Source organism: Nothoprocta perdicaria, unplaced genomic scaffold, assembly GCF_003342845.1.
Source record: "Nothoprocta perdicaria isolate Ctin4 unplaced genomic scaffold, notPer1 scaffold_24, whole genome shotgun sequence".
Classification (NCBI taxonomy): domain Eukaryota; kingdom Metazoa; phylum Chordata; class Aves; order Tinamiformes; family Tinamidae; genus Nothoprocta; species Nothoprocta perdicaria.
The window spans coordinates 2,821,241-2,840,367 of record NW_020455466.1 but is presented as its reverse complement, the minus strand read 5'-3'; the positions used below and the strand labels follow the sequence as shown (position 1 = coordinate 2,840,367).

Below are 19,127 nucleotides of genomic sequence, written 5' to 3'. Positions count from 1 at the left end.
TGCGATGCCCTGCAGGTTCACACTGCTACAGAACAAACAGCAGGAAGATGCATCTTTTAGTCACAAAGGTTTTGCAGGAACGAAATCAACTTCCCATGTCACTGTGTCTCACAGCAGAAGGGAATGTGAGATCATCTTGTGTGGCTTGGTGTGTATCAGCTCTCATTAGTTTTCACTTGGTCACTGCTATAAAAGTCACACTAACTTCAGCCATCCTAGAGCACCAAAGGTCTTGAGACTGAGCAGTTTTGTGCAAAAGGCCTAGAGAACATGAGCTATGACACAGAGAAGGACCTTGCAGTAGCTAAAGAATAGCCGTGAGGTGTTCAAAGGATGCTGTCAAAGGATACACACTTTGGTTTGCCCAAGGTCCCTGTCAGCCTGAGAGGGAAACTGCCTTGCAAGTCCCTTTCTTGGGTTACAGTATTCCAGTATTATGTGCATTTAATCAGGTAGTTCAGATCAATGCCAGTAACAGCCAAAAGAATGCGAGAATACAAAAGSCTACCAGGTGCCAAGTAGATAAGCAAACAGCAAAGGGTTTCCAATAAACTTTCACAGGTGAATGACTGGGAAATACTCACTCTGAAACTTTTGCAGGAAAATGACAGCTGTCTGATGAAGAGCTTGACATTCATAAAAGCAAGAATATTTGCTGTTAAGCAGGATGAAGAAATAGCATATGTTTGAGCTGGTCTCTTAACATGAGCCCTTCTTCCAAGCCCTGTTCACCCAGCAGCACATGGCTGCTGTTTCAGATGCCCTTCCCCCAGTTAAAAAAATTGTTTTGAAGATTCATTGACCTGACAATTACCTTCTTCATCCCACAATACATTTAATCTTTCTCTAAAGCACTGTAGCTCAGGGAACCTCCCTGTTAACATAAAACAGGAATCACTTCTCTGATTCAACAGTTGGGCAGCTGACGTACAGCTGCACCCTTTCAAAGATTTGGAAAAATGACAAGTTTCTGTTTAAGTCTATACTTAAATCCACACACACGTCACTATTCATAGTATAGTACTTAGTATTGCGATTGAGAAATTCAAGTTAGTCTTCATATTTTTGCCATTGACTGCTACCCAGGATACTTCCAAAATGCCCAACAGCTGATTCGTTCATGGGAAAACTGCATCCCTGCATATGTGAASAGCGTGCAGAGCATCATTAGCAGATAAACCCACTCTTTGTAGATCCTGAGATCAGCCCCTCCTCAGATGTGTTGCACCTGTTTATACGGCTGAGGACAAACACTACCTTTACTAATTACAGTGTCTAAAGCACTGGAAGTAAGAGTGAAGAATGATGAACTGTGCCCATAATGTCAAATTGTGACACACCTTTGCTTTTACACGTGTGGAGCAATATACCTCAGTAGTATATATACAGGGAGACCTCACCACCCCCTCAGGAACTCAAAACATTTTAAGTACTGTTAGATTATGTCTGCCAAAGTTGTTTGGCAAGGGAATGCTTGCAAATATAGTGGTAGTATTCACATTAGATAACTATCTCTTTCAAAATAAAGACACGTGTGTTCTGAGCCAAATCTTTAAAAGAAAAAAAATGCAACAGAAAGGTAATCTCTTATGAGCTTAAAAGCTATCCAATGAAGCAAAATTTCAGAATAGTACAAATTTACCCCACATAAAAATCTGTTAAAACATAAATCAAAATCTCTTATCGTCTCTTTAGGTGAAGCAAACAAAAAAAAAACTGTTAATTGCTAAGCAAGGTCAGGAAAAGCTCACAAGGTCACAAGGTCAAAAGCTCTCAATTACAGTTAGACAGAAGCATCACCCAGAAAAGAAAATTAAGAAACAACATTACATTTTTGACCTTAAATCACACCGACATTAAAAGAGAAGCTAGGTGAAACCTCCAAAGGTCCATTTTCCAATATCCTCAAATTTCAGAACTCTTCCCTCCACTCTTCTTTCTTTTTTTTTTTTTTTTCCCCTCCAAAGTCTTTATAAAGATTTGGGGATATTTAGCATCCTTATATGCTAGAAATCTACTGGTATCTTCTGACTGAGCCAAAAACATGAATAGAGTGCTCTGCTGGCTGAACCAGAAATCCTTCTCTCCCAAGTAAATAAATAGTGCTTATGTTGGTTTAAAAAAAAAAAAAAAGAGACAAGTCAAGGAAACTGAACAGCTACTTTTTTAAAACATCCTTTTTTTTTCCCCCTTTAGATCTACCTGAATTCTAGAATGTTTTTGAATTAAAATCAATTTCTATAATATATAGCAAATGTGTTTTGTTTTTATAAATTCAAGAACTATATGGAGTTGATAGATAAAATAAGTTATTGGTTATCATGAAAACCACTCATGGAAAGCGTTACGTTAAAATACTGTATGGAAGCAGAAGCTACTGTTTTTTTTTTTTTTTTTCTGAGAGAAAACTTGTCTCTCAAGATTCTCAAGAGTCTTTGAAGAATTTCTCAAGTCTCTCGAGGCTTTATAAAATGTTCTTTATAGAAAGCAAGCACTGCAACTGCTCCTGAATCCCAGTGAATAGATCAAGCAGCAATGCAGCAAAGCCACAATGACTAAGTTACACTGAAAGCAGGGGAAAATGGAATGCATTTATATATAGCTGGGGTTTGGCCGTGACACTGATGTCCTTAATATTTGTCCTGCCCCATGGAAACATGAATGATTACAGTGAAGAAGACCACAGGGTTACCTCCCACAGGAAGGATACTACTAATATACACACAAGTCTTCCAGTGTGTTAACTTTGTATAGTGRGAATGACCCACTGGGAATAGCAGTACCACTTCTGCTGAGTCAGCAGTAGTGCCTCCCAACGAACTGTGTCCCCTCTGAGGGTGATAGCCCAAGAGGATATTGATAAAGGCTMTAAAGGCTATCACACCATCTCCTTGATTTAGCATATGTTGCTCTTTGAGGAAAGCATAATTTTAGTTACTTTCTAGTTAATGTCATGCCATGCCACACCAGAGAAGTTTAAAAAGGCAACCTTAAAACCTTGTCCAAACACACAAGCCTGCCATTCACTCTAATCCAGCACTTATGTATATATACAGAACACCCCAGCCATTTCTTATATAGCAACAAGCAGTATTACAAGTTAGCAGATTAAATTTGTCCCTGCTTTAAAACCAGCAAATCCACAGTAATTGCTGTARGGGGTGAAGTCAGTCTGGTCTATCTATCAGTTATTCAACAACAGCGCTAAATTTGCAAAGATGACTCAAATCATTTAGGCTTTAGAAAACATTTACAGGCCAATATAAACAGATTATACCTTTCCCAGGCTCAATAGAAGCAATTAGTTTCTGCAATGAACACCTCTCCCACACTGTGCTGTTCTGTGGAAAACTTAAAGATGCATCTAATTACTGCRCTCACTGAAACATGTTTTTCTATGTAGCTACAATTTCAAAATACCCAGGAGGCAGGAAAACACTATCCCATTAAAGCTGTGTGGTCATTCACAAGTAGGAAAGCAGCTTTAGGAAAGCTTTCARTCCCTCAGCTATATTGCTGCAGAAAGTACACCATTGATCACACCATTGATGATGGTCACATGCAGCTTCCTCCATCATGCTCTATACTGAATTTTGTGATTACTTTGTGCCGTTGTGTCAGACACTGTCCTATAACATCAGGCCTTGTTAAAGGTATGTTGACAGACAGCAAGAGTAGAAAAAAAGGTCTTGGGGGCAAGTTCAGAACTTGCTCAGCATCCAAGAAGCTGCACTGGAGAAACGAGCAACTGCTATCCAGCTGTTTCAAGATTATATTATGAGTACAGCATGGAGGTAGAGAATGAAACCAAGGACAAGGATAAAGTAAAATCACAATATTTGTTTTCAAAGGTGAGTGGTGATAGAGAACAAGAAGGGAGACAATAAGGAAAAGAGGACCATGGCTGTGAGGAGAATCCAGAAAGGGGATGTCTCCTTAGGTGAGGCAAGAAGTAAAACAGCAGTTGTGAAAGCATCAACTTCTGGAATGTCAAATAAGGCATGTATCTCTGAGAGCTTAAATGGGTCAAACAGCATCAGTCAAATCAGGGAGGGAAAAGAGAGGGGAAAAAACAACAACAATAACMAAAAAAAATGCAGTCTAATCTAAGATCCACACAGGTTTTAGTGAAGAAGCAGAACACCTACTGTATTTTTTTTATATCCTCCAAATATCAAAACAAATGTTATTTCACGTAGTGTTGGTTCAAGTTCAAGTTGGTTCAAGTTACTTGCCTGTTGCCACAAAAACGTTTATAGAAATATTTCTTTAGTCAGTTTTGTAAGTTCCTTGCATGGCATCATTCTCACCTACTCCTCTTTTACGTCCTACTCCTCTAAGATGATTCAGTTCTTCCATAGGGATGTGGCCTTCAGGGTAAAGCAAATTGCAGGGTCATGAGTCATAAGAACTTCTGTAGAACTGGTCAGACACACTATAAATTCAGCTTACCCTTCGTATAAACTGCAGAATCCTTGGAGAGACACAGAGCAGCAGTGTTACTCCCTGCACAAAACAAGGTACTGTACCTATTTCTAGAGAATTTATTTCATATACTTTTGGGTTATGTTCTTCATTGATAAATGATAGAGAAAAAAAAGGCAGCAGGGATCTGAATTAGAAACGACATGTTTGGGAATGCATTTTATTAAGATATCACAGGACGATCTARAAGGGAGGTCTTAAAATATATGGCAAAATAAATTAATTGTAAAGAATTCTATGATTTCTAGAGCTCACTGTCCAGAATGTATATCATAGCACAGTAGGAACCACAGTGTTTGCTTATGTTAGGTATTTTTTTCCTGGGTTCATTAGTCTTTATGTAAATTGGGTCCATTCCTGCTTTGCAAGCTACTCAAGGCCAAAACTTTCTTTATTCTGTGGTGACCCTACACTGAACATAAGAGCTCCTAATCCATGCCTATGGCTCTCAATGATTTCTGCAATGTGAAAGAATATAGCAGGACTTGTAGTCTACTGCATATGGAAACTTGCTCTGCAGACAATCAGGGAAGCTGCAATCTGGGCTGGCATTGTAGGATGGAGCTTCAGGAGGTTTTTAAAAGTCTAAGAAGGAATCTAGGATGCTTAGTAAACCACATAGTTCGGGCAATGTTTACCTAGTACATCAGAAAGTGGACAGCTTTTCTCCTATCCTAGAGGAATAGTTTGACTGTGTTCTCAGCATGTTTGCTCACTACATTTATGAGCATTAAGAGGCTCTTGCAAAAAAATGAGTTGTCAAAAAGCTCATAGTCATATCTGAGCAACCTCAAGTGCAGGCATCAATGTCCAACATTAGGTACTGTCAGTCCAAGATGCTGTAAARGATGGTGCCTGGCAAACAAATACGAGAAAGGTTGGAGGGAGCTTATTCCCAAACTCAAATGAAAGCTACTGTCATCAGTGATCCAGGAAAGGCTTTTAGAAGACTTTATAATACATGTCTATATGAAGGATGAGGAAGATAGTTACCATCTTTCCAAACGAAGTTCTTTTTGACTCTATCACATTGTTTACATAGAATTTCACGGGATGGTTATGAATTACATGTGTTTTTATTTCGTATCACAGTGTTATCATTCTGTTTCAATGAATTTTCATTTGTTCCTCCTGCTGGTGCCTTACATAGGTGTCTGTCTCTCTAGGTGAACTTCTGGTCAGTCTAGGCACATTCACTCACTATGAATAGCAAACAGAGTTGGCAGAAATAAACAGGCTGCAGGCACTGAAAAGTCAGAACACTTTCACTTATTTCCTTGAGATCAGAACCAAAGAAAATACTTGACAGTCCAGATTTTGTCTTTGGACTAACCCGCATATACTTAGTAAGTCTCAGTCACACAGAGGATTATTGTGCAGCACCAACCTTCTGAGAGACCAAGTTTTGAGTTTTGAAAATCCTTTTAGAAAGCCTCTAAATCATGGAAGAAATTTCAGAAACTGGAGAAACATGGGCACACACAGCGCAATGTCTGTTAGTTCCTTACAGTATCCTTCCTTTCTGTGCAGGTTTAGGACAATGGAAGCTGTGAACACAGCAAACACGAGGTTTGCTCTTGACTTTTTCAAACATGAGTGTCGGGAAAATGGTGACAAGAATATTTTGTTCTCCCCATTGAGTATTTCATCTGCCTTGGCTACAATATATTTGGGAGCCAAAGGAAACACTGCAGATCAGATGGCAAAGGTAAGTCTGGGCTACAAAATCTGAAAGGATTGATCTCTTGGATTAACATATACAATAAATCTTGTTGTGATGGATCAAAGAAAAACTGCAAGAGGGAAAATTAATCTAACCAAAGCCACACAGTCATATATGCCAGTATCTATTTCTCCTCTGATCTGCAATGCAGCAAGGAGACTAATTCTCTTACCTATCAGAACATAAAGCCTGTCATAGTCTACCATAGCTTCTGCAGAGCTTCCCAACAAAGCAGAGTGTGGCAGTGGTAGCATTACCTCCTTTTAAACTACAGCAGAAGACATAAAGARTGTTTATAGTAGAGCTCAGTAACCTGAGCACTCACCAGGGGAGACTTGAGGTCTCCTTCTGCCCTGCCACAGACAATACTCTTCCTTGGAGAAGACCCCATGCAAAAACCCTCTCCCTGAAGTTCTTGTAGATGTTGCAAATGGCTGACATAAGTCAAAATTCATAAAGTCAGAGTAGAAATGCTGTCGGGGTGAAATTACATCTCCTTCTTTGAGGTGGATTGTATAGGAAAAATCACCTACCTAAATCAAACCCTACTTGTCTAAGTGTCATAGCTTCAATGCGGGGCAGAGAAAACAGCTCTAATGAGATAAGACCAGGCTCCTGCCCTAGGAGGTGAAACTTGYGAGCTGACATCTGCTATGACAGAAAAGCTCTCCCCACATGCTGAGGCAATGATCTATCTGCCAAGACAGAGGATTAAAGAGGGCCAGCAGAGTTACAAAGAATGGAAATATCTCCTATCAGGAAGAAGGGAAAACAAAGAAAAAATAGGTCTTCTGAAGAATTTTCCAAGATCTGAAATCTGCTGAAGGACATACCCCTTTAAAGCCTTCGTAAGGTGCACGTGCTCACAGTAAGGAATTTACAGTACACAGCTGTCCCCAGTGTTTTCCTGCTGACTGATGTATAGGAGCTCTCCATTTAGAGTGCTSTTTTGGTGTTTTCTTCTTGGAGATGATTGGCTCCTCTCATGTTTTACCCTGGAAAACCAACAGCTAACTCAAAGCAGATGAATTCCTTTGGAAAGGCACACATGAGAGTTTTGCCCTGCAACCCTCAACTGCATGTGCTCAAGTCATATTGTGCACATGAACCTAAGATCCCATGTTGAATCAGGAGTGATATAAGAATAAAATTTGATCTTKAATATCCTCTTCACCAATCCCATGACAGCATTGCAACATTTTACTGAAACAGCATATTTTCTAATATGGTATTTATTATCACATTTTCCACTATAGGTACTTCACTTTAACAAAGCAGAAGGAGCCAGTAATGTCACTGCAACCATCAAGGTGCAAGTCTATTCCAGAACAGAAGAGCGTCTATCAAATCGATGTGCTTGTTTCCAGAAGGTATCTCACCAAGTAAGTCATTTTCCCCGAGCAAGCTAAGGGAACTGTCACATCTTATATTGCTTTTATTTTCCTTCCACATTTGCATTTGACTGGGTTTACCTTCCTCAAAAGTAGTGTACACAACTACTTGGTACAGCATCCTGAGAGGCTTCCTGTAATATCTTCACATAATGCAATGCTTAAGACTTGCTTCCCCTTTTTCAGCAGAATTGCAAAATTTAACCTCAAATTTGCAGAATTTAAAATTTGGCATGACCATTCTCTGTCACTTAGTTTCCCGATCCTTTCTTCTTTAACTTTCATAAGGGATCTCTTTCATTAATTATTACTGTTCAGTATAAAGCTACTTAACAACATAGTCTTTGAACAGACACTACCTATTAGTTCTCAAAGAACTAATGGAAATTATAGTAGACCTGCCTCCTACATATTTGATTGCATTATCAAGATTACAAAAACAGCTTGTACAAGCTACGTATGTTTAATACATTTTGGAAATTAGTTTCCTTTTCAGTGAAAAAGTTAACAAAATAAACTGACATACACGAAATTCCTGTGGTAGACCAGTTTATTGCGGTAACTTGGAAAATTTAAAAYTATTATATTCTCTAGATATTTTCACAAGTAATGCTTGTCTGAATCCTAAAAGTTACAGAGCTCTGCTAGTCGAGCAAAAGGATCATTCTAACTGTTTAGAAATTTCTAACTCTGTCCATGCCTCTGATTCTGAAGTGATGGCAAGATTAATACAGCATAGGTCTGAATTTTTCGTTTACTAATTTATAGCTTATTTTTCTTGAGCTGGTTWGAGAATCTGAGTCTGCATCCATCTATTGCTTCTGCAATTTTAAAGAATCTTCAAAATCAGAAAATAAAATTAAAATTTATATATTTAGCGGCAATTTTTCATAAAGTTGAGAGGAATCACACAGTTCCATGTATTGTGTAACAATTATATTATCTCACTCTCTGGATATATTTAGTTTTGCAATCACCCTTTAGAAACCTTTAACTGTTTTATGAAGTTCAGGCTCTTCCTATTTGTGTACTGAGACTCTAGAGAGTTTATGCTATGTCTGCAAAATTTCATATTTTGAAAATCTACTTATAATAGCTCTCTTAGAAATTCGGAGCTATTTTACACAGCAGATGAATAACATTTTTTCCTTTTTATTCAAGACAGAAATCGACAAATCAAGTAATATCCATACTGGATTTAAAGCACTTAACTTTGAAATCAACCAACCGACTAAAAATTACCTGCTTAAAAGTGTTAACCAGTTATACGGAGAAAAAACGCTGCCTTTCAGTAAGGTATGTAGGTCATTTATCTAGGTAACAACATTCCATTCAGATTTTATGATCAGCCTACGACAACATACTATGTTGTTATTGTTAACATATACATTTCCTAAGACACTCTTCCTGACTCTTCAGATAGTAAAATTTTACTTTACTTCAGGTAGTAAAATTTTACTGCATCTAATTTCAGTGTCATTTCTAAGTTTGCTGATATGATTAACTGAAAACATTGAATTATTTGCCACTGGAAAAAATACTTTGTTTAACCAACATTTAACAAAATGCTGTGCTTGTAGTCTATATCATATTTATGAATGGATACTCTTTACTTGGCTATAATTAATTACTGGCACTCATATTGGCAGGCAACAAATATAAGGCAAGTTGTCTCTCTTCCWCCCTGCAGGAATACATGCATTTAGCTAAGAAATACTACAATGCAGAGCCAGAATCAGTTGACTTTGTGGAAAGAGCAAATGAAATCAGAAGAGAGATCAACTCCAAAGTTGAACACCAGACTGAAGGTAAGCTTTGGTTCCCCCTCTGCCAATTCAAAAGAAAAAGGCCATGTCAGCTTCAGAAAGTGACATTAAAGGAATATTCCTGAAAAAAAAAAAAAATCGTGACAGTTTATCTACTGATAAACTACTGATAAACTGTCACCAAAACTAGCATCTTCCATTGGAACATGGGAGGAATATGGCTTTTTTTTTCTTTACCAGCCAAGGTTATCTCACAAGCCATCCCATATATTTATGGATAATTTTCATAGCTGCCATGCCATCATGTACAGTTTCCCTGGATTATATCTGCAGAAACTACGTCAATATTTACTCTAAAACAGTAAAGTTCCACAAATACGGAAATATAAATTTCTGTATTCTGTTTTCTATAGGTAAAATTCAAAATCTGCTGCCTGCTGGATCCATTGACTCACTYACCAGGCTAGTCCTGGTAAACGCACTCTACTTTAAAGGAAACTGGGCAACAAAGTTTCAGGCAGAAGCTACCAGACAAAGGCCCTTCAGAGTAAATAAGGTATGGGAATACACTGTCATATACCCTAGACTGGAGATGGCAAAAAGAGTGAATAATGAGAGATCTGACAACCTTTAGATCTCCACAGCATGAATATTATTTCCCTCAAAGCATACAGTATACATTTTCCTCACCATATCCTCACCACCAAAACTATATTATTATGTGTGTGTGCACACACATAATAGCACTGCAGCCATAAGTACRATTGTCAGAAAGTGACTCACACAAACTTCCAGTCTCAAGATAAGGAAAAGATGTGAACAAAACTGTATTATATAGTTCTGTACATTTTCATTTATAGCCATAAAATAAATCAGAGTGTACTAGAGTTTCCTGTGAATAGGATTGAATTTAGACAGCATAGATATCTTAGCCTCCAAGTGGCTTTCCAGAAGACTGTGGTCCTCTGTAGATCCTGTATCCCCTCCTTTAGAGCCATAAAKATATCTCAGACACATTGGACAACTACTGTAGTAAAAGAATAAAGTTCTACTGTGCTATTTTAATTCAGTCCTTTACTGTTCAGTCATCACCCAAATGACACATTTTTCATTTTATTTGTTGCAGAACACAACTAAACCAGTGCCAATGATGTTCCTGAGTGATAAATTTAATTGGTGCTACATTGAATCAATCCAGGCTAATATTCTTGAACTTCCATATGCCCATAATGACCTCAGCATGTTTATTCTGCTACCTAGTGATATCACTGGCCTACAAAAGGTAAAGCAACTGAAAACTCAGATCACGTGAAAATGAAGAATGTTGTTACATACTTATTTSTTGCACATCAAGCTCAAGGAAAAGGAAATCCCTAACTTCTAACTGTAGCAGCCATCATTTTTACATTTCCTAATATTGGTCAATCCTGAAAACAATTTCCCAAAACCCAGAAGAACAGCTCCTCTTCCAGCCAAACAAAAATAAGGATGGGGTGGCACGTGTGAAAGATAGCCAGCCCTGGTGAGATTCACTGTTTCTATCAATGTACATGGACTTTGCCATGTTCTTTGGGACTGATACCTACTATATCTCTACATTAATAGGTGCTCTGGAAAAAAAAAATGTTTGGACAATTCTAAGATGTAGGGAAGACAGAAGTGGCAAGAGTTGATCAGTCAGAGCATTGCTATGTGACTTTTTTTTTTTTTTTTTTTTGTATCTTTAGGGCATCTTGAAAAGTTCTCTGTTTAGAAAAAGGCAGAGGTTCTTGTGTACTCTGTAATTTTCTGATTCTGTTTTTAACTACCTGCAGCTAGAAGAAGAATTGACTTTTGAAAACCTCTCTGGATGGACCAGCCCAGAATTAATGGAGAAAACGAAAATGGAGGTTTATCTGCCCAGGTTCACTTTGGAAGAGAAATATAACCTCAAATCTACTTTGAGCAGGATGGGGATAGAAGATGCCTTCATTGAAAGTCGAGCTGATTTCACAGGGATGACAAAGAACAGTGATCTGGTTTTGTCACAGGTTTTTCACAAGTGTTATGTGGAGGTCAATGAAGARGGCACAGAAGCAGCAGCTGCCAGCTCAGGAGTTTTAGCATCACGAAGTCTTGGTGCTACTATTATTTTTGTAGCAGATCATCCTTTCCTTTTCTTTATCAGGCACAACAAGACCAAGTGTATTCTTTTCTTGGGAAGGTTCTCTTCCCCATAGAAACTTAACRAATACCTATATGAGCCTTTGCAACAACGATAACAAAAAATTCACATCACAAGCTGTATTTAAATATTTTGGACTCTTTCTTCATGTTTCTACACATTTGATACCTTTCTGCATGTTAGAAGAGAGTATATATTAAAAATGATCTAGACTTCATGTCTCTGGGTTATTTTCCTTGTCCAAGAATCTGAAAATRGTAATGCTATACTATAAATCCAAATTATGCACTGAAGGACACTGATGCCTCTTTGCAGATATTTGGAACCAGAACTGCCACCTAACAAAATGATCTCATGTCCCTCCATGCCTCTCAAGCACTTACTGATGCTCCTTGGATATAAAGACACAAAATCCATGGTGGAGGAGGGGGTAGAGCAAAGGAGGAAAAAAATATTCATAACAGGCATCCAAACTCATTCACAAGCCTCTGAAGTTAATAGAAATATCAGCCACTTTTCCTCTTTCCTTCAACCATTTTAAGAATGACTGCGAACATGACAGAATCAACACTCCCTTGCTGGTGCCAGATCAGTAATGAGGAACGATGTCCATAAAGCTTGGGAGCTTCTGTCGGACATTAGGAAATAATTTCTCTCCAGGACAGGTATAATCTGGAGTAGACTGCCCTGAAAGACTGTGGAATCTCCATCCTCAGAAAATTTCAAGACTCAGCTAAACAAAGCTGCAGCTGACCTTGTCTACTAATGATCCTGCTTCAGGCAGGAGGTTGGCCTTTGAATGTCCCCTTTAACCAAAAGCCTATGATGAAATGCTTTCATGTTCTTCTATTGTCAAAAACAACTCCCATTCTGTCTTTCTACCTCCTCCTTTTCATCCTCTCTGGCATCTTTGCATCTTCAACTAGCTAACAGAGTTAGCACCCCTGCTCTCAGCACACCTCTTTGCTACTCAGAGTCTCTGGCTTGTATCTACCACTCACTGCCTAACCATTCAGTAGACCTTTCTCCCATCCTGCTTTCTTGATGAYTTCACTCATCTTATTGAAATGACTACTTGTTCAATCTCTGACATTTCTTCATTGCCTTACACAACACTGATTTCTACCACTTTTCAGAATACTTGGCCCATTCTGTTCCTGTAATCAGGTTTGCAGGGAGGTCCTTAGCACATAGCACAGCATATACTCTTCTCTTCTCTTCTCTTCTCTTCTCTTCTCTTCTCTTCTCTTCTCTTCTCTTCTCTTCTCTTCTCTTCTCTTCTCTTCTCTTCTCTTCTCTTNTCTCTTCTCTTCTCTTCTCTTCTCTTCTCTTCTCTTCTCTTCTCTTCTCTTCTCTTCTCTTCTCTTCTCTTCTCTTCTCTTCTCTTCTCTTCTCTCTTCTGAGATAATATCAATGATGACAAGTACTAGGCTATGTCTGTCCCCTGGCTGTATTATCTCACCCTATCTTTGCTTCCCAGCAAAGCCCTCCCAGAGAGGTTATTTTAATACTTGGCCTCCCTCAATATGTAGGTGCACTGCACTGCACCAACTCAGTGTTTTGCACTGTTGCTCCAAGTACTTCTTACCATGGTTGTAATGAGATCTCTTTGCCAAYAGATTGAGTGTCCAACCATTACCCTGAATGCTTCCTCCTGACCTTGCTTCTGCTCATGCTCCTGGCAGTCTTCAATTTTAACCTGGAGTCTAGTTCAGTCACTTGGCTCTTCCTATTTCATATTCAAACACCTCATACAGAACTAACGCATAGCAGTCATGCAAAGCTGGAAAATCAGGCCTACATTATTTGCTTTTGTCTARAAATCACGTGCTTCAGCACTGTGACATTTTCATTACATTTATTTATTATTAAAAACTGTTGTCTCCACAATATAAAAGGACCTTTGGAATGAACAAACTGTTTTACTACCCAAGAAGTGATGTTACAGTAGTTCTGAGATTATCATTCATGTTGTCCTTCTAGTCTAAGACTAAAAAGTGACCATCATGTCAACAGAGAGGGTAAACTTGCATAAGATCTTTTCGGGATTTGGTAGAGATGAACTTCTCTCGAGTAGGCGGGAACAGCCTGGATATATAGGAGAAGGAAAGGGAGGTGCAAGCTCTACTATATTTCTAAATTTAGTCATTGCTTAACACAGACAGAGGACCTGACTAGAGGACAAGGGTTAACTCTTCTCTCTCACAGGATCAGAGGTAACCATTTAAATCAATTTAAGTAAATTTTCTCTTTCCTCATGCTTTTATAAAGATGCTTTATAAAGATTTGTGGCTATATGATTGCACAGTTAAATTACAATATATCAGTGTTATACTGCAATTKCTGTTCTTAGTCATGCTTTTTCTGGATGTCAACCTTTAGAGAAAATGAACCCGTAAGACTATGGCAAGCAGCTAATTCAGGGCAGAATTAATGACAAGAAGTTTTTTTTATATAATTTATTTTTTTAGAGAGTAGTAACTCCCATACTAATCTTAATTAAAATCTTAATTTGATAAAGGAGTCCTATACTCTAGGAGAAGAAAGGCCCTTTTCATTATGTAAAGGCACAGCACTGCACGTTAGCAGGTCTGGGAATGAGAGTGGTTTTCATTGGGGGAAAAACATACGGATTTTTATTTTCATGCTATTTCGGTCATATTCTCCATACGGAGAATTCTCTCCAAAGAAAGGAATCAAATATGTGGTACAGATTTGAGCACCTATTGACAGCACGCTGTCAGGAAAACTGTAGTTATTTTGGCAATTAAACATGTGATAAATACGCACAGATTCTCAGAGATCCCCCAGCAATTTCTGCAGCTCCATTCCATAGATATCAATCATTCCACAGATATTAACTTTTGTTTAAATAATAATAATAAGGAAAATAGCATTTTTTTTCCTGGTCTCTAGCAAAGGAAAGACTGAGAATCAACATCAGGTAGATCCTACCAAGCAGATATCTGGCATAATCACAACTTAAAGGATTCTGCCAGTTTCTGAAAAAAATAAAATTGCCAGAACTTAAAGAAGAGGTTGTAGATAAACACCGCTAATAAAACTCCAGCTCTCTAAAAACAAATAGCATGTTTGCTATCCTGAAAATAGCATCTTTGCTCCGTATATAGATAGATAATTTACCCAACTGTAAATACATTAAATTGTATAGATACAATTTACCCAATTGTAAATACATGAAAAATAGAATAGCCAGGGAAATTAAAGGAGCCTAAKAAATATGCCTAATTATATTTTTAGAATCAGTGTCTAATTCTATACAGATCTAAAATGAAGTAGTGAGAAATTCAGACATTCATTGCTTAAGGAAGAAATAGAAGAAAATATGCAGCTTAAGAATCTGCACATTTTTGAAAACCAAGAGTATAAAGAAGCCCAAAGAAATCTGCAACTACATAAAAGAGGGTCCATCTACAACTATAAGGAGATATTGGTACATAACAAAACAATAAAATAAACTACTGATCCTAAAAGGTGGCAACAGTATTTCTGTGTAATAGAAATCATACAGATGGGCTATTATCTTTAGTGGATGCCCAGGTAGTATATTGTACATGCAACATTTCTCACCATTATGTACCGCATTCACCAGTTTAAACAGTYGTGTTGTACTCCTTCCAGGCTGAAGCAATGGAGCTGCTCTCAGGATCAGTTGGCAACTTTACAGTCGATCTTTTCAACAAGTTGAATGAGACCAATAAAGGCAAAAACATTTTCTTTTCTCCTTGGAGCATCTCAACTGCTCTGGCCATGACGTACCTAGGTGCAAAAGGTAACACAGCAAGAGAGATGGCCGAGGTAGGTTGCTCTGTAAAGCATGTACTCTGATACAACGCTTATTTCCTGTATTAGCTGCAAAATATGCTGCGTTAAACAGAAAAACAAAACAAAACAAAACAAAACAAGCCCTTGCCACCACAGTGACAGAGGGAAAAAAGTGCAGACCAGAGAATGTAACAAGTGAGCAGCAAATTTTATTTATTTCATATCAGATCCCACCAGATCTTCAGTAGAAGAAATGTCCTATGATTCCTATGATTATCACCACTTGGAGCTTATTGAGCTTCGYCGAACCTGACTTTTAAAAAATTATTCTACACCTTATAATTTATCTTACGAATCTGCCACAGATGGGATATTGCCTTTGAGAAAGAGACTCAAAGGTACCAAACAGCTGCAGCCAGGAGCTCCTGACTCATTTAGCAAGGGCCTTGCAGGTGCCAGCACCACCTCCTGCACCTTACTTTCCCTACCTCCCCTGGCAAGAATGCGTATTTCTATCCCAATTTACACTTTTCTAAACACCTCTCTGATAATCCAGAAGGAAAACAGGAATGGTATATACATCCCAAGGGCTCTGCTGTCTCCACATTCTTCAGTACAGTTCCTACTCTAATGTAACACTGCCAGATACATTGCAGGAAGATGCAAAGTGAAGAAATCAAAGCTTCAGCTGGGAGATCTCAAGATTAGAAGTGCACACGGCTCCATACCTGACACTCAGACAGTTAACTACTACGAAGCACTTTTTCCAGCTATGAGAAGCTGGAAAGCTACTTTTCCCAGCTTCCTGGACTCTTGTATTTCTCATCAGGAAAAGCCAAGGTGGCATATTTCAATTGTCAGCAACCATACTGTGGTCCCCAATCAGCTGAAGAAGTATTTGGCAACCCAAACCTTCCCACTGGACAGGCAATTCAAGCTTCAGGCAATGTATATGCCTATAGCTTTGAAAATAAAAGTACCCAGACTAAAGTGGCCGTGGTGCTCAGCACTGTCCAGCACTCCCCACCGGGATTCCATGCTCCATTTCAGAAGTCTTTGTACACTTGCCCTAGGGTTTGCACACATGCATCACTATTACTTGCACTTGGGTTTGCACACATGCATCACTATTACTGACAGCAACAGCCATGGAAGGGAGCTGAGTCTTGCAGCATGCAGCTGCAGCGCTGCACTGAATTAGCTGCTTAAGCAACAACTAGCACAGTGAGCTATCATAGGAGCAAAACAAGGCAGGGACAACATATGATCCATATGTGATTTGAAAGCACGCAATTCTCTCATGCCTGTTTCTTACCTTTGGAATTCTGCTTGCAGGTTCTTCATTTCCCTCAAGCTGCAGGAGCTGAAGGCTCTTCTTCTGTGGCCAGACCTTCTCGGGGAAGACCAAAGAGAAGAAAACTGGTAGCTATTAGAATTAAAAATCCCCAGGGAAAGAATCTTTTGGACCAGAATGCCTAGACATATCTTTAGGAGTCTGGTATTTCATAACTGAATTACTCTGTATATTTAAAGTACAAAATCCAAAATCAAATTCAAAATCAAAATTCAATTCTCTTCAGGCACTTAAACTCAAAGGAGAGTCAATAGGCCAGTCTGGAAGGTTTGCTATAAATTAGTTAATCTGGTGACAAACAGAGCCTTGAAAACTGCAGTGATGGTAGATGTGGAAAGTTGAAAAGTAAGGGAGAAGAATCCAATTCCCTCCCTACTCATCTGTATCACTTAGTATGTTTTGAAAATTTTATGCAAAAAGTCAACTGCCAAATATATGGTATGATATCTCTTTCCAAGGATCCTGAGCACAAGGAAGCTGATGACATCCATTCTGGCTTCAAACAGCTCCTGACTGCCATCAACAAACCCAGAAAAACCTACTCACTAAAAAGTGCCAACCGAATCTATGTGGAAAAAACCTATCCATTACTGCCTGTAAGTTGAATAGTTTTATTAAGAGCCAAAAAAAAAAAAAAAGCAAAAAATATTTCAATTTTAATTGCTTTTCATTAATAGAAAATCTCTTTGAACACGGTTTTCCTCTGTAAATGAAGAGCTATGGATTCTAATTATAAATTTATTGGAAAACACCAGTTGATCTGCCCACAGACCRTGGTTGATCTGTTTAAAGATACATTCTCCTTTACCTGAAATGTACATACTCCTTTTAATGCAATTTAGCTTTATTATCAGAATGCTCAATATACCCACTTGTAAATGAGACATGAAAAAAAGGGCAGACACTGGATATGCACAGTTTTCTTCCCTTTCCAAATAAATGCTGGAATAAAGGCAGAGAATTTTCTGATATTGTGCTAAATCTTAACTGTCCACTCAAAACCCAGTGCAGAGTGAAATGTTAAATCCTGCAGTTTTCTATGCCATGGGAAGCCCAGGAGCTAAGARCTTCCTTTTGGGACTGAAAAATGCAGTATCATAAATATATTTTTAATATGACATTTTTCAGAAGTACTTACAATTCAGTAAGAACTACTACAATGCTGAGCCACAGAAGGTTAACTTCATGGCAGCACCAGAACAAGCCAGAAAAGAAATCAACACCTGGGTTGAAAAACAAACAGAAGGTAAGCTGAGCTCAACCCCAACATCTTTTCTCTCTTACTAACTCCATCTGCTGATTCTTTTGGATAGGCGGCCTTGTTTCCAAAGTGCTGATGCAGCAGCCAGGTGGAAACTGGGCAAATGGGCACCAGGGAGAGAAAGAGCAGCACTTGAACAGCTTCAAATACCTCATCCAGAGTCCAGTGAGTTCCCTGTCRAAATTCCCATGAAGTCGACTGAGTTTTGCATCAGTTGCCCCTCAAACAAGATTTGAGTGTGGTGTTGGACCCATATACCGCAGGCATAGCAGAGAGAGAGGAGAAACACCTCAGTCATGGATATGATTGAGCTCCTTGGGTGCTCATATTCCAAGGCAGGTGGGATGGTCTGCCTAACTGTACTACCTTCCATTGGCCAGAAGTATAGACCTCCTTTCACCTGGCATAACTAGCTGGTGGGGGGACTGTCTAGCTTTCTTCTTCCAACTTGCTGCCATGAAGGTGTGATTTTTTTTTTACCAAGGACTGAATTCCTGTTAGCCAGCTAGAAATGGACTGGAAATAGCTTTACAAACAGTGAACGGACCAATTCATTTATGATAGYGAAGTCATTCAGAGTGTAGTGAACTGAGGCATGGATCTTTTCACTAGGATTTTTGGATTAGATCTTTGAATAGAGGAAAAGCCCAATTGAAACATGACACGCACGGASATTTCCATACTAATATAAAACCTACTCTTCTGATTTCCAAAAGGCAAAATCAAGAATTTGGTGAATTCACAAAATGTGACAAACACCACCATGTTGGTCCTGATAAATGCTATTTACTTCAAGGCGGACTGGGAAGTGAAATTTCTGCCAGGAAACACAGACGTGCAACCCTTCCGACTTAGCAAGGTAAGGTCCTCTGACATCCTCCCTACAGTGAGGATGTGAGGTGACCACAGCCTGGTGACCACAGCCGCTGCTGAAACATCTTTCTAATGTTTCATAAGTAGTTTTGTTATCCCTGTGGTAGCTAAACTCTCTGAAAAGCTGGTTGCTACAAAGTGTGTCAGTGATCAGATCATCTRTAAGATTTATTCAACTATGTTAAAGCGTAACTTGTGTCTGCTGGTCACTAAATACCCACAATTTTAGAAAATACATTAAGATGCTGCTCAGGCAAATGTTAGCCAGCGCCAGATAACAAACAGCTACAGTTTCCAAAGCACTAGAGTGGCTTCAGACATTCC

General features: G+C 38.7%; 2 protein-coding genes across 2 annotated transcripts in view; both read left to right on the top strand.

Moving 5' to 3' along the window:
- Positions 1-6,025: 6,025 nt before the first annotated feature.
- Positions 6,026-11,584, top strand: LOC112947597 (serpin B10-like). The gene is made up of 7 exons (XM_026039718.1): positions 6,026-6,193; positions 7,465-7,578; positions 8,761-8,895; positions 9,290-9,407; positions 9,779-9,921; positions 10,492-10,647; positions 11,180-11,584. Exons 1-7 carry the CDS (start codon positions 6,026-6,028, stop codon positions 11,582-11,584), a joined length of 1,239 nt encoding a protein of 412 aa, XP_025895503.1.
- Positions 11,585-15,168: 3,584 nt separating this feature from the next.
- LOC112947598 (heterochromatin-associated protein MENT-like) overlaps positions 15,169-19,127 on the top strand; it is a 6,350-nt gene continuing 2,391 nt past the window's right edge. The window contains exons 1-5 of the mRNA XM_026039720.1: positions 15,169-15,348; positions 16,651-16,737; positions 17,128-17,265; positions 17,798-17,915; positions 18,647-18,789. Coding sequence (XP_025895505.1) covers positions 15,181-15,348; positions 16,651-16,737; positions 17,128-17,265; positions 17,798-17,915; positions 18,647-18,789 — 654 coding nt within the window. The 5' untranslated portion in view covers positions 15,169-15,180. The remainder of the gene's footprint in view (positions 15,349-16,650; positions 16,738-17,127; positions 17,266-17,797; positions 17,916-18,646; positions 18,790-19,127) is intronic.